Source organism: Propithecus coquereli, unplaced genomic scaffold (assembly GCF_000956105.1).
Source record: "Propithecus coquereli isolate 6110/MARCELLA unplaced genomic scaffold, Pcoq_1.0 Scaffold16, whole genome shotgun sequence".
Lineage (NCBI taxonomy): Eukaryota > Metazoa > Chordata > Mammalia > Primates > Indriidae > Propithecus > Propithecus coquereli.
In genome coordinates this window covers 6710296-6726022 of record NW_012140524.1, presented here as the reverse complement: position 1 = coordinate 6726022, position 15727 = coordinate 6710296, and the positions used below count along the sequence as shown (strand labels likewise).

The 15727-nt window shown below is 38.7% G+C and overlaps 1 protein-coding gene across 1 annotated transcript in view; it reads right to left on the bottom strand.

The window, feature by feature from the left end:
• Positions 1-15727, bottom strand: part of ITPR2 (inositol 1,4,5-trisphosphate receptor, type 2) — a 505193-nt gene that overhangs the window by 221892 nt on the left and 267574 nt on the right. The window contains exons 37-39 of the mRNA XM_012641030.1: positions 15340-15530; positions 9767-9909; positions 4601-4709 (exon numbers count right to left, since the gene is read on the bottom strand). Coding sequence (XP_012496484.1) covers positions 4601-4709; positions 9767-9909; positions 15340-15530 — 443 coding nt within the window. The remainder of the gene's footprint in view (positions 1-4600; positions 4710-9766; positions 9910-15339; positions 15531-15727) is intronic.

The following is a 15727-nucleotide window of genomic DNA, read 5'->3' as shown; positions in this document are numbered from 1 at the left end:
TTAAAAGTCAGAAAAAAAAAAAGCCCTTTAAATATGACCAATCCCAAAGGAATCGCGAGCTTTCAAAGTTGTTAGAGTTTTTAGAGTTATATCCTTCGTGAATTGTTGCTTTTCTATCACAATCACCTAAACAAATAATACTTTAACTGAGTTTTTCTTAAACTGACTCAGGTAATTTTCCCCTTAAGGACTTTCTATACACGATTTTCATGTTTTATCCTTCAATAAAAACAAGTACTATAGCTTAAGTCACTATATGATCCCTAGATGATTTCACACATAGAAACACATAACAAAAAATTAAATTTTCCTTTATTAATATTATTCTTTCAAGAATCTTTAAGATGTTGCCTACCCACATCTTATCTCTCTGGTTTTTAGGTACAAATTGAGGAACATAAAGCAAGGAAGAATATTCCTAAGTATAATGAATTTAAAAATTGTACTCAAAGGTATTATAAATTATAAAGTTTTAAAAAATAATTGAGTACTAGATATGTAGTCACACCACATATCCTTAATATATTTCTTTAAAGGACATTTGGTTCCACTATGAAGCAAATTTCTGCTTGGTTGCCTTATTTTTAAATTTTTACCAGCTTAAAACACACAAACGCACACAGAGCTTCTGGTGTCAGGGACCAAGGATATGAAAATGGAGATTTTCCTTTAAGCTGACATTTTAAATTTATATAGGTGGAGTCTCAAATGTAATATTAGGATAGCTAGTGTGAAAAACCCTGGTGTGAGTTTCCTGATTTTATTTAATTCTGATAAATCTCTCAGGAATGCTTCAAGAGACAGATAGTAGAAATCTAGCTGATTAGGTAGGAGAGGACCAAGTACTATGTAAGCTATGTAACTCACTTCTCTGAGTGTCTCTTTTGCTACATTTGCAATGTGGAGTTAACACTGCTTGCTCTGTGTACTTCCTAGAATTGATAAAAGGTAGTAAAATATTTTGAAAACATCAAAGTGCTATAAATTCCAGGCATTTTTGTTATATTCATTCCCATTTAATCTGCCCTATATAGTAATTTTAATCAGCCACAACTAAGTTCTGCATCTACACAACAGATGTCATTTCTCACTGTCAATAAAAGGATCATTGTAGTAGGTTGGATAATGACCCTCTCCAAAGATGCCCACATCCTCATGCTCTCTTGCCTAGTTACCAGAACCTGTAGACATGTTATCTCACATGGTAAAAGGAATTCTGCAGACGTGACTGAGTTAAGGACCTTGAGATGGGGAGATTATACTGGATCATCCAGGTGGTTCCAAGTGTTCTTATAAGAGGAAGGCAGGAGCATCAGAGCAGAAGGAGATGTGACAACTGGGGGAGAGGGGACAAACAAGGGTGAGGGGAGACAAAGAGGGTGGGAGGAAGAGAAGAAGATGCTATGTTGCTGGCTTTGAAGATGGAGGGCGGTGGGGCCACTCGCCAAGGCCTTCTAGCAGCTAGAAGGAGCAAGGCAATGAATTCTCCCCTACAGTCTCCAGAAGGAACACACCCCTGCTGACACCTTGATTTTCAGCTTTTGACCTCCAAAACTATAAGATAATAAATTTATGTAGTCTCAAGCCACTAAGTGGTTTGTAAATAGGAAACTAATACAATCATGAAAACATAGCCACCTATTATCCCACTACTGATAATCAGAGTTTTTCCTTAGAGCCCACCCTGAGTTACACAGTAGTATCTCTGAGCAGTTTCTAAATCTGTTACCCAATGCTATTTCACCCAGCCTGGTGAATCATTTAGCTCTTCCTCCACTGGCATGGATAATTGAGCACCAATTGTTTAAGGGCCAGCTGACAACATGTAGAGATCAACTGGCCCTGTCTTTCCCAGTGTAGGTATGTGAACCATTCTCCATCTGTTTCTCTTTAAATTTCCTTGAGGAGGGGGAGTCTCCTGCTTCCGCTGGTAGAAATGCTTCTCATTCCAAAATACTTAGAATTAAGAAGTTGTCTAAGAGCTAGAATTCTTTCAGCTACAATTTTTTTTCTTATTGTGTCCTTAGTAGACATGGAAATTAAGAAATTAGATACTTATATGTCTTTTTTCAGGTTTTTCTTTCCTTAGTTAAATGACTGCATCTTTAATATCTTCTTAGAGGTTTATCTAAACCTTTACCTAGGGTGGATGCTATATTCTGTCTTATACTCTGTACACCTGTGTCTTAAAATTTGGAGCCATGAACCTGCTAGACAAAGTATACTAATCTTTATTAACAGCAAAATACAAAATTTGTAAAAGTTGCCTATGACTAAGAAATAAGAAGATTAGGCAGAGAGGAAGGAGTGCCAATTAAAGCCCTGTTCTGGCTGTAGCTGTGTCATCTTGGGCAAATCACATAACCTCTCTGGGACTCAGTGACAGCTTAAAATAAGGAACTTGAACTAAATACCAGATGCAGCCTAAAGTGTCATAAAAGAGAGGCATGAAGTCCTTTGGAAATTCTACTGAGAATGAAATCACCTCTTGCTGGAACAATTGATAAGGACAATCCCTTAGCTCCTCCACAAAGGTTAACACCGGGATACTGAGGCTTGTTTGGATTTCAGCAATCTAGGATTCCAGACAGAGCAAGTTCGGGGAAGGAAGAGCCTGAGGTACCTCATAGGCATATGGAGTAACACACATTTCCGGAGGCTAACGGATAAGGAAGGATGCGGTGGGGGGAAAGCAGAGAGGACAAATGGAGGGTCTGCAACATCAAGGCACTGCAGAGCCCCTGAAGGTATCTGAAGGGCTCTCGTGATGTCTTGCCTAGACTGTTACAGGGATCCACTAGCATATGAATTGTACCCCTTGGTGGCTCTTGGCAAGCTGTGTCATTCATCTCCACATCCCCAGTGCCCAGGCACAATCACTGGCATTTAATAGTTGCTCAAAACCTATGTGTTGAGTGACTAAATGAATGACCCACAACTAGCTTTTCTCATCTCAACTTTTCCCTGAGGACTGTGTCTTGGGGGCACCATTCACACCATATTTCATATGAATGAGGCCCCTCGGAGCTGTGAACACAGCAGCCCTGCTGCCCCTCAAGAAAGCAGTGCAGTCTTAGGGAACTGAACTACTGGAGTTTTCTAGACAAGAGATAATGAAAGCCTCAACTAATGATAGCAGTGGGAATGGAAAGGAAAAAACCAGTGATTTATTTTAGAAGGTGTGGGAGATACACAAAAATACTCTTGACTCGTCAAAGTAAAATCTTACTTGATTTCTTTTCTATTTTCCTTTAGAGTAACTCCATAATAATTTGTTACATAAAAATGCAAGGCTTATCGTATATCTCCAATTAAACACAAGTCTCTGTTATTGTAAACTTCACCTTCTGTCAAAATGTATATTGACCTCATGTTTCTACTTTAGGATCCAATATCTCTGTCAAAATCAAACAATCTATGGCAATAGTTTAAGAAATCAGAGAAAGACAGCAAAAAGTCCTAAGGAACTCCATTTACCATTTTCAAAAAGCATACCGTACACTCGAACTTAGAAGCATTTTCCTGAGTCCCACATCAGAGAAACATTTGCTAAAATTGCACTGACCACCTTTATTTTGATCATTTGTTTCCAAATATAGTTTAAATGATGAAGAGAACTAATGTAAAGCATAAGGCATTTTTATTACTGAAACAAATATCTGATTCAAATGGAGTATTTTGAACCAATGCCCCTTCTATTAATATCCAGATTTCACTGTATCTCTTTTCTACAGAAATGTATTTTAAAAAAACCTAACCACTATAATCTATTCAGAATTAGACAGCATAGACACAAATTAATAAATAAAATCCTTCTAGTTTTAAAATATCTGACGATTTGTATTTACCGAAACAGACCAAAAAGTTATTAAGGAGCATAGTACAAATTTTGTTTGACACCTAGCATAAAAGTATAGCTAGCTAGCTTAAAAAAAAAAAATTCTCTAGATTTATATTTTATATTTAAGTGTATCACGTTGGGTATTAAACATGCTGCTAGCTATCTCTTAATGAGCACCTGAGCTGTCATTTTTAATAACAGACTGACAGTTATTATCTATAAATTGATATTTCCCTGGAAATTGTTTCTGCAATCTCAAGTTAATATAGTTAAGAATAGAAACTGACTATTCCATTTATTAAAAATAGTATTATTTTATAATATTTGACATGATATTATCAAAAATAACATAAATATATATTTAAAATAAAAAATCAACATATGCCAAAATGCATAGGCATTCTCAATATGCCAGCAGAACTTTATACAAAATCTAAATAGTGTGTCTCAATCACTCATTGTTTAAAAAGGTCATTTGGTCCATTGAAGCCAAAAAAGGAAAACATACATATCCAAGACAGAATGTAATAAAACAAATGAACCAAATATTTAGGCAACTCTAATCTTAGTTACTTCTTAATTCAAAACAAGACATAAGAGATTAATACCATAAAAACCAAAATTATCTAATTCATCTAAGTACATATACCATTAATATATAATGCAAGTAATCACGTAATAGCCTATTATAATTCATAGGTTACAGTATTCTGGAAATCTTACTTTATTTCCAAATATTAAAAGTCTTAAAAAAAATACCTCTTCCATGAAGCTGTCTTTCTTCTCCAGCATTTCTCGTAATGTCTGAAGAATTTTAATGCACAGTTTTTCTTCTTTCTCCATTAGTTTCTTTGTATGATTAATCAACCTTAAAGCAAAACATTAAACCTTAAAAAGGACAATGATTTCTCTTCAAGCTGCATATAAACATCAAGGGCCATAGAGAAAAAAAATCACACTATTATTCAAGAAGATGAAGTAAACCAGATACATGTTTACAAAAATTTTAAAATTACACTTCAGCTTATAAATTTTGTACTATAAAGCACCTTTTTTGTTTGACAGGTATTATATCTTGGTGTTCTCACACTTAGGTAGCATTTTTTTCAGTGGGACACAATACTCTTTGAAAAGCAACGAAACACTGATATTCTCAATCCCATCATATGAACTAAGATACTTTATTAGCAGAAAAATATAAATGTTTGTAGTATATTACCTTATGTTATGTTATACTATATCATTTTATGTACTGTTACATTAATTAATGACAGTGGTCGTGTGCAACATTGCAACCTTAGCATAACAGGCTGCCTTCCAGTTTCCATTAATAAGAGTATGCCATTTTTCATTGCTAGGGCTTGGTAGAAACAGACAGTTTCTGTTATTAGAAGCAAAAAAAAAAAAAAGCAACATCAAGACAGTCTATCCAAAAATCCACTATTTTTGCTATAATTGGGCAAAAACTCTAATCAATTTTACAGTGGTGAACCATGCAATGGTGTTCTGCTAGGAGAAATGTTTCAGGATCATGGTTATACACTATATCCCCAAGAACTCAAAATCAAGTAAAATGTCCACAGTCATAATTAATAACTTGGCAGATATAGCTAGTGTTGTTAAAAAGCTGGTCCTCAAAATGACCCTGTGAGATATGTCTTCTTATAGAAACAAAATGGTGTAGAGTAACAGTAAATGACGTGATTTCAGCAACATGAGTACTGTGGGACATAACCCTGAGAAAAAGTGAGCTCTCACTAGTTAATGGCTCGTAAGTGCTTATCAGGTATCAAGGTCAACTATAAGGACCTCTCAGGGATTCTCTCAATTCATCTTCATGAGCCAATCAGACAGGGTCAGGCTAATTTTGCTCATGAGAAAACAGAGGCCCAGAGAGATAAAGCCACCTGCCTCTGGTTACATAATTGTTAAGTGGTGGGACCTGGAAATAGATTCAGGTCCATCTGACTTCTGAGCCAAAATTCTTAAGCACCACTCTGTGGCCACAGGATGCAGTTTACTGACATCCTGAATCTCAGGGTTCCTGTGCAGAGCCCCCACACACACCAGGTTGCACCCAGCCACCTGACGTGTAAGTGCTACAACAGAGGTATCAGCAAACGCCATAAACCAGACAGAGAAACCACTTCACTCTGTTGGGGGAAATTACCTAGGGTGGATCAGAGAAGGTTTCAGTGAAGAGATAACATGTCATTGTGACGATTTTGCCTGGCAGGGAAGGTGGAGAGAGAAAGCATCCCTGCAAAGGGAACAGTGAGAACAAAGAGCAGAGGCAGAAAACTGACCAGCATGCCCAGGACATGAGACATACACCAACTGCTGGCTGACACTAAAAGATCTGGAAGAGGAAAGCTTAAAAGATGTGGGTTGGAAAGAAGGGACTAGAATATTTAGGACTGTTAAAGAGGCTGGAGTGTTATTCTAGAGAAAACAGGGACCTGAATGACCCTTCCTACACGTGCTAAAGATACCACCAATGTCAGCAGGAAAGCAGCCACAGAGGTGTGAGAGCAAGCAGGAGACGGACAGCCATGGGGCAGTGTGAGGCTGCAGGACTCAAGAGAAGTGTCATTGCCAAGACTGGTAAATAATGACACATGGGAAGTGGAAGAAAAGGAGGAAAGACAGATCAGAGACCCCTGTAATGTACAAACTAGGTTAATATGTGGACAATGATACTTTTATTTATCTTCTTGAGACAGGGTCTCACTCTGTCACTCAAGCTGGAGTGCACTGGCACAACCATAGCTCACTACAGCCTCGAACTCCCAGGCTCAAGCCATCCTCCTGCCTCAGCCTCCAAGTAGCTAGGACAGGCGCGCACCACCATGCCCGGCTAATTTTTCTGTTTTCCACAGAGACAAGTCCAGCTATGTTTTCCTGGCTGGTCTCGAATTCCTGGCCTGAAGCAATCCTCCTGCCTTTGCCTCCCAAAGTGCTGAGATTATAGGCATGAACCACTGAGCCCTGTCAATAGGGATACTTTTAAATGATACCTGCTTCATGTTAAAGTAGCACACAATAAAGGTAACAGTGATTTCCTTCTAGACACGTTGAGTCTGGACAAGGTGTTATTACATATATCCATGTGATCAGGTCTGGTGGGCAGAATAACTTCAAAAGTTCTCCTTGCAAGAAAGGTGAAACCTGCCTCTTTAAAACTTCTACTAGTTAGTAGGTCCTTTCTTTCACATGATAGTCTTTGAATATGTGAAGATAGTTTTGGTGGATATGGTAGATTTCTTTTGATTTTTTTTCTCTCTCAGGCTGTATATTTCTATTTTCTTTAGCTCTTCCTTAGATAAAATAATGAATTCACTAACCATACTGAAAATATCAACCATAAGGTGGAATGACTATTTGCTATGGATTTATAGAAGGTATTCATAGATCACATAATGTTTGGTTGGGTTAGGTCAGTGACTTTCAAATATTTTTTTTCTATGATCACAGTAAGATACATTTCACAAAACAACCCAGTATGTAAGCACATGTATGGGAGTGTGGGAACTGACACAAAAGTCATCCTTCCTATCTGAGATGCATTGTGGCATTTTATATCTATTCTAATTCATTTTTTAAATTAGTTGGTTGCCTCTACCTAAGTCAATTTAAAAATCCACAAATGGATCATATCCCACAGTTTGAAGAACACTGAGATTCTCCTTCATAAGGAAGAGGAGGTGCTGATTTGGAAGGACCCCCACCAGCCGCTTTAAGGGCTGTCCGTCTCATTGACCTATTTTCTTCCCTCTTTTTTACGTGACTAAGATCTGTGAATTCAAGTCCTTTCCCGGGATCTGTCCTTCACATCCTCCTGCAGACCCATCTGAGTCCACAGGTTCCAAGAAGTAGATTCATTTGAGGAAAGAGGAAACCCCACTTAGGCCTTTGCCCTAAATTTATATTCTTCAACCAAGCTTTATCAGGGCAGTATGCACAGCAACACAAGGCCCCTTGCATAGCTATTAATAAAGCTGGATTCTAAGTTTGTTAGATATTCTTGCAGATGAAACCCTTGGTTCTTCACAGCGTTGGGGAAGGGGTAGGATAAGCACTAGAACAGAAAGCGGGCATTCCTGAGACCCCGGCCATAATGCAAATGGTAATAGTACAAAAATCTCTTCTCAACCACTCCTTCAACTGGGCGTAGATCTGCAATATATTCTCATTATCACATCACTTCTGCTTCTCTCCTTTTAGTTACTTAGCAGTGCCAGGGGCTCGCCTCCACCTTCAGCACAGTCCTGATATCCTGAGATGCTTTAGATCCCTTTATCATAGACCTATGTCTTCAAGTTCTAAACCACTGCTATCTGACAGAACTCTCTGCAATAATAGAAATCTTCTATATTTGTGCTGTCAAATTTGGGAGCCATTGGCCACAGGTGGCTATTGAGCACTTGAAATGTGGCAAATGTGACTGACAAAGTAAATTTTTATTTAATTTTACTCTAAACAGCCCTGTGTGGCTAGTAGCCACCATACTGGCACCCTAGTTCTTAACAAGGAGTCAGAAAACCATTTCTCTAAAGGATCAGATAGTAAATATTTTATGCTTTGTGGACCATACAGTCTCTGTGGCAACTGAGTAGACTCTGCCACAGTAAGACGGAAGCAGCCACAGACATTACATAAATGAATGAGTGTGGCTGTGTTTCAATAAAACTTTATTTACCAAAATGAGCAACAGGACCAATTTAACCTGAGGGCCAGAGTTTGCCAACCCCTGTTCCAGGCTATCAAGTCTCTGGGATATAACATGATATCACATTAATTTACTGAACTTAAAATTCCCAGGTTTATTACCTACTTTTTAACCCATATTCTATGCACTGTTATATATTCATAGAAGGTGAAGGGTATTTTTCAAAGACCCTATTTTTATACTGAATTACTAGGCAATACCTCCACTTGAAATTTTCTTTTTAATGATCTCAGCAGTCATCATTTGCACAGACACTTAGGGCCTCTTCACTTTAAAATCCTTATTAGAAGATAAGTGCCCAAACACATTCTTCCCACTCCCCCTAAGATACGTGGATCTAGAGCCAAAAATCCCTGATTCTGGTCATAATATAGCAACCCCACCTATTCTTCAACACGATCTATAGTCAGTTCTTCCCATCCTATACCTTGTTTTCACTCCCAAAGTCCCAGCTTAACTGGTGAAAGAAAGGAACAAACTTCTGGTGTCCCTAGTCCCTCCATTTCAGCCTCAGTACATCACAGTCAACAGAGGAGGTTTCCAGACCTCTTCCAGGGACATCCTCAGCCACACGGGAAGCAGCGGGATGGATAACACACAGATCTGACACTACCACCAAAATACTGAGAAAAGTGAGAGACAGAGCTGCAGATGAGGTCTGTCAAGGCAGCATGGCCACGTGCAGGGTCTGGGACGTAAGAGCTCGGGCAAAGCCCAGACGTGTGCCTGCGCCCCAGCATCCTCACCTCTGCAGCAAGGTGTCCTCGGTCCCTCAGGGTGCAGATGCAGATTAGACAAAATAGTAGGTAAGCACGCACAACAGCTGGCTCCCTTTCCTTTCTCCCCATATTAATGAAAATCAGTGACTTTAAACAAGAATCTTGTAAAAGGTCACATCATATAATTATACAAAGGAATTAGAACCAAAATATTATTTTGCATGATATTTTTGTGCCCAATAATAACATGCTTCATTTTCATTAAATTTTAGTAAAATATGATAACTCGACCTTCACCAAAATAAAATTTCAAATGACTCGGTTTAATTATTTTGGCAGTGTATGTTTTAACATGGATTTTAGACCTTTCACATATTTTGTGGACTGTCATTACATATCAGCAGAGTAAAATGCAGAAATGGTAGAGGCCATCTCGGTTTGGTAACGCTAACAGAATCTCAGAGCATATCCACTTACTTCGACATGAAAGCGCCACATCTTATTCTTGCATCACTTCCCTCAGGGAACAGCAGTTCTGGACTGTATAAGACATCAACCAATACGGAGAACTCAGCCTGCATCATTGGGCTGAACTGTTGTTCCAAGGAGGCCACTACATCCTAAGGAAGAAAGAAAGCACAAGAGAACCCTCATGAAGACCTAAGCCAGATTTTGTCTTTTGAAGATATAACAAACCTAAGAATACTAGCCAGGAATGAGACGGGGGAATTTCAGAGAAGATGTACCCTGTCTTCCCATGGCACCAATGTCTGTGCTGTAAAGTATAGTCTGGTTTCACGTATGAGTACTGCCTGGGTCTCTGTTTTTTCATTTACAAGATATGGGAGGGGTGGGTAGCTGTAAGTTTCTAAGAATATACATATAAGAGGAAAAGTCATGAAAGCCACTGTATGGGCCTTCAGTGTCCAGAATTCTAATGGACACTGTATTCATCAAATTGGAAAAAAATGGGGCATATTCCAGGAACAGCTATGTGTCCCTGGTTATCCAGAACTAATTATTTCCTCTGATGGGGAAATGCACTGATACATTATTTGAAGCAGTACTAGTACTTTACAGCAAGGGGTTCAGTGATGCTCCAATAGCATTTCAAATTATATTTTTTGATAAACCCTATTGGTCACCTCCCCAACATCCTTTCTTCACCCTCTTCCTTGCTAACAGAATTCTGATGTTTCTGAATCAGGTGGCAACTTTCTTGGGGAGATGAACCCCTTCAGCTTTGGGGCAAGGTTGCATAGTTTAAGCCAGTCTTAGTTATTCCATTTCCCCCTCTAACAATAGGTCTAGGCGTGACTATGTGACATAGTCCCTCCCCATCAATGAGACGTTGGGTGAAGTCTGCTGAGTGAGTGGGGTATGTGCTGAGCACCCTACTGCCCCCAAGGCAGCCTGGGGGTGTGAATCCAAAATCCGAAGCAGCCCTCATGTGACCTTGGGAGACCAGCCTTAAGCTGAAAGCCAACAGACCTTTGGTTTCAGGGGCCATGGCCCAAAATTCAAGCTGCTGAATTAATCAAACTCAGGGAAAGCCACAACTCCAGGGTTTCTTGCTATGTGAAATGATACAGTCTTTATTGTTTAACACATTGACTGCCATGTGAATTGTATTTAACTCAGGCTAGTTTTGACCCTGGGGCCTCGTGAAGCATACCCTGCAGTTGGTTCATGAAAATCTTACTTGTTGATGTTCTTATTGTTACAATTAATATTGACAATTTAATTCTAAAAACGTGGATTGTTTGCATATAACTCACGGACAAAAAACAACAAAAAATAACAAATTAGAAAGGATTGTTTTGTTTTAATAAAATACCATAGCCCCAAGGAAAAAACTTTTGTTCTAGTGTGACAGTCAATGTGTTAAGCCACTTTTAGCTGAATATTGTGTGTGTTAAAGCTGAAAGCATCCTAACTGATGTGTTTCTAAAATGAACTATAAACAATGATAATTTCCTGAACATTCTTTAATAAAGGCATCCCCCTTTTGTTTTTAAACTATGTGAGAAGACAAAAAATAAAAAAACCAACTTCCCACATAAAACAACAATTTACTCACCCATAGCCAAGGCATATTTTGTTAAGCAGAAAACTGCCAATTGCTTTATTTTTACTCTTAGCTACAGAAGCACAGATGGGGATATCACCCTCTTGATTTCTTATGGCTAGATTTCAGGAGTTAACTCATGTTTAACTCTTTCTCTTTTAGCAAAAGGGATCATTTCTACCGTAACTACTCTAATAAGCTTTCTGAGAAATTTCTGGTAACAGTTAAAAGAGACTACTGGAAAAGAAATAACATAAACGGGAAAACTAGATATTATATACAGGTGGGAAGATAGTATGCTTATCAAATATGACCATATTTAATACAATGTCACTAAAAGGTCCCTCTTTTTTAAATTACCTCTTTATTTCCTTTACTAAACAGATGGTGCTCAGGCTATGACATGAATTCCATCATTATTTCTGACTCTGATCATGGGTCAACCATGCAACCTCTAAGTCATTGTCTGCCCACGTGTAAGCTTGGGATAACGTTATTAGAAATCACAGCTTCTTGCTGCAAAAATTAAAGGTAAGTGCACAGAACAGCCTCTAACACATACTGGCCACTCATTCCTTATAAATGTTAGTAATCATTATTATTGAGCACCAGTTTGCTACAATCACCACACTGCTGCCAAACTCCATGGTTACTTCTCTGTCCTCATCTTAATCACTGCTAAATACATTACGCACTGGTTTCTACTCTTTGAAACACTTTCTTCCCTTGGCTTCTGCGACACTGCACTTTATTTCCACCTACATCCTTACCATTCCTTCACCAATTCCTGATAGCTCCTGGTCCTTTTCTCTTCTACATCTATGCTTTCTTCTGAGCGATCTCATTCAATTTTATGGTTTTCATCTCATATATATGCTGGAACTTCCCACATTTAAGTTTCCAGCATGGACATCTTTCCACACCACTCCAGACTCATATATCCAACTGCCTAGTTGACACACCCCTTTCAGTGTACAAATAGGCATCTCAAACTGAAAATTCCCCAAATAGAACTCCTCCTTCCAAATCTCCCCTAACCTTTTTCTCTCATCATTTCCTATCTTAGTAAATGATACGATAACATCAAACCCAGAGACATCCTTGATTCCTTGTCCCATCACCCCACAATGCATCCATCCATCCACCAAGTCCTGTGGCTCTACAACCAAATACATTCAAAATTAATCCACTCCTCTTCATTACAATTGTTACCTCCTTAAGCCAAGCCACCATCACCATTTGCCTGAATTTAAAGCAAAGCTACCTAACTAGATTCACTGCTTCCCTGTCTGGACCTTAGAATATACTCAAAAGCCACAGTGATCTTTTTAAAGGTAAACCAAGTCAGCCTGTCCTCTGCAGAAAATCTCCAATGATTTGCTATCATGGTTAGAATAAAATACGAATGTTTTGCTATGTGTCTTACTCTGTTTGGGCTGCTATAACAAAATACAATAAACTGGGTGGCTTATAAACAATAGAAATTATTTCTTACCGTTCTGGAGGCTGGGATTCAAGATCAGGCACTGGCAGATTCAGTGTCTGGTGAGGACCTATTTCCTGGTTCATAGAGGGGGTCTTTTTGCTATGTCCTCACAGGGTGGAAGGGCTGCATGAGCTCCCACAGGCCTGTTTCACAGGGGCACCCATAGGCCTGTTTCACAGGGGCACTAATCCCAATCATGAGGGATCTACCCTCATGACCTAAGACATTCCCAAAGGCCCCACCTCCTAACACCATCACCTTTGGGGTTAGAATTTCAAAATATGAATGGGGGAGAGAGCGACACAAACATTCAGACCATAGCGCTATGGAAGTCTCTACATGATCTGGCCCCTTATCTCATAGTATTTTCCTCCTTTAGTCACTGAATTCTTGCTCCGGTGGGCTTCTCTTCATTCCTCAAACCCATCAGCCTCATTCCTGCCTGCACACCTTTGCTTTTACTGTTCCCTCCCCATAAAATTCTCTGTCCTAAAGTCTTTGAATAGATTACTCCTCTTCAACTCAAATGTCACCTTGCTAGAGAGGAACTCCCTACTCACAGGATAACTCTCCCAGTAATTCTCCACCACGTTGTTTGCTTGCTTTATTTTATTCATAGCAGTTTTAATTGTCTAACACTTTATCATTTGTTTAATGAGTCAGAATGTACGTTCCATGGGAGCACAGACTCCATGGCTCTATCCTCAGCACTTACCACATGGCTAGTATAGAGTTTTCACTAAATAAATATTTACTTAATGGATGCCAATCACTGTACTAAAAGAAGTGCCAGGCACACTCTCTCTATGCTGGTTGACACGCCTACCTACCTCTCCTCTGAGATGTTCTACTCCCTTGGACTCTCCTCATGACCCTCACCCTCCTCCTTTCTGGCCCTGCCGTTTCTTCTTTCTTAATTTGGCCATTCTGCCACTCTTAGCCTCTCATAGGTGTTTTTTATTTTTTCCTATCACTATATTCTCTCTTTTAGCAATACCAACAACTATCCTTGCTCCAACTATTCTTTCCAAATATAGACTGAACTCCTAATATATCCAGTAGCCTGTTAACTTAATTCAGTGTATTTTCAATGGCCATAGCCATTGCCCCTGCCGTGTCCTTTCCACTTTGCTCTTACAACATAGAGTCTTGATAATGTCACCTTGTCTCCAGTCATCAGGGCCTCTTAAGCTCCCCTCACGCTCTTCCTCTACTTCCATCCAAGGACTGCTAACCCTTCCTGCCTTCATGATTGTCTGCAACACCTGTTCCTTTATTTTATTCATATCACCACCTGGCTGACATCTTAAGTAACTCCTAACTCACCTGTGTTCCTCTAGGCTCTTCCTGATAATCCAATCCTGCAAACCATTAACTGCTTAATCACCCATAATGACATTATCCCCCACATTTTTAATGACTCATACCCTTCAAGTTTCTCATACTCTCTGAATCTTTTTAACCCCATATAGCACTCATGTGACCTCTCATTTATTCCCATTCATGTCTTGACCATTCTCCAAGACAAAAAAATTTCCTCAAACCATACCACAACTCAACTCCATGAAATCTTCCACTAATTATGTGGATGGGAAGATGTCTGTTATGAGCTGAACTGTATTCCCCCCAGATTTCATATGTTATATATCTTATAGATCTAAATATATCTTAACTCACAGTACCTCAGAATGTGACTATATTTGGAAATAAGGCCTTTAAAAAGGTAATTAAGATAAAATGAGTTCATATGAGTGGGCCCTAATCAAATATGACTGGTGTCCTCATAAGAAAAGGAGATTAGGGCACAGACATGTACACACCCATAGGAAAGACCATGTGAGGACACAGCCAGAAGTCAGCCATCTTTAGGCCAAGCAGAGAGGTCTCAGAAGAAACCAAACTTGCTGACACCTTGATCTTGGACTTTTGTCCTCCAAAACTATAAGAAAATAAATTTCTGTCGTTTAAGCCACCCAGTCTGTGGTATTCTGTTATGGTAGCCCTAGCAAACTAATACCACGTCTAATTAGCAAACTAATACAATGCCCAGCCAGCCAAAAGCATGAGTGAGATACTATGCAAGTAATTTGGGAGTAAAGATGCTTGGACCATTTTGCCGAAAGGATTATAGTAGAATACTGAAAGATAAATTAAAGCAAGATTATGAATATTTAATTTATTACATAAAACTTTATGGTGAATTATGTTACCAATGTTATTACTGGTATTGTAGCTATTATTTTGATATTAAGGCCCACCATTCACTACCATACCATCAAAACACATTAAATAATATACACTCATTAAAAAACAACTCACAACAACTTTTGCCTAAAAGCTATGTATTTACCAGGGTAGTGGTGATGGAGAGTTGTAAAGTAAGAGCTGTTCTCCAACTAGAACTTGATATTTTCAACCATATTTTATTTGTGTGACCACATGTTTTAAAAATTGCAATTTAGAAAATATTAATGCTATTTCATGCTCTCATTGTACCTGTAACTTTTCAATAATATTTCTATAATCCCAAGCAGGGCCTCCAAGTGCTTCTTTAAAGCGTGGTCCAGAGCGAGCTGATAATCTCCAACCCATGGCTGCTCTCTGCACCATATTTGAATGGCTCTTCATGAAAAGAGTATTAACTTGGCTGTCCAGATCCACTGGAATGGCAATTCCACGATTTTTTGCTGAAAAAGAAAGATTTAAAATATTCCCCTCTTAATTTGACTAAAGCTTCTTATATATTATCCAGTCTTATAAATATAAAATAAAAAAGAAAAATATATCAAAAATAGGCATCTCAAACTGAAAATTCCCCAAATAGAACTCCTCCTTCCAAATCTCCCCTAACCTTTTTCTCCCATCATTTCCTATCTTAGTAAAT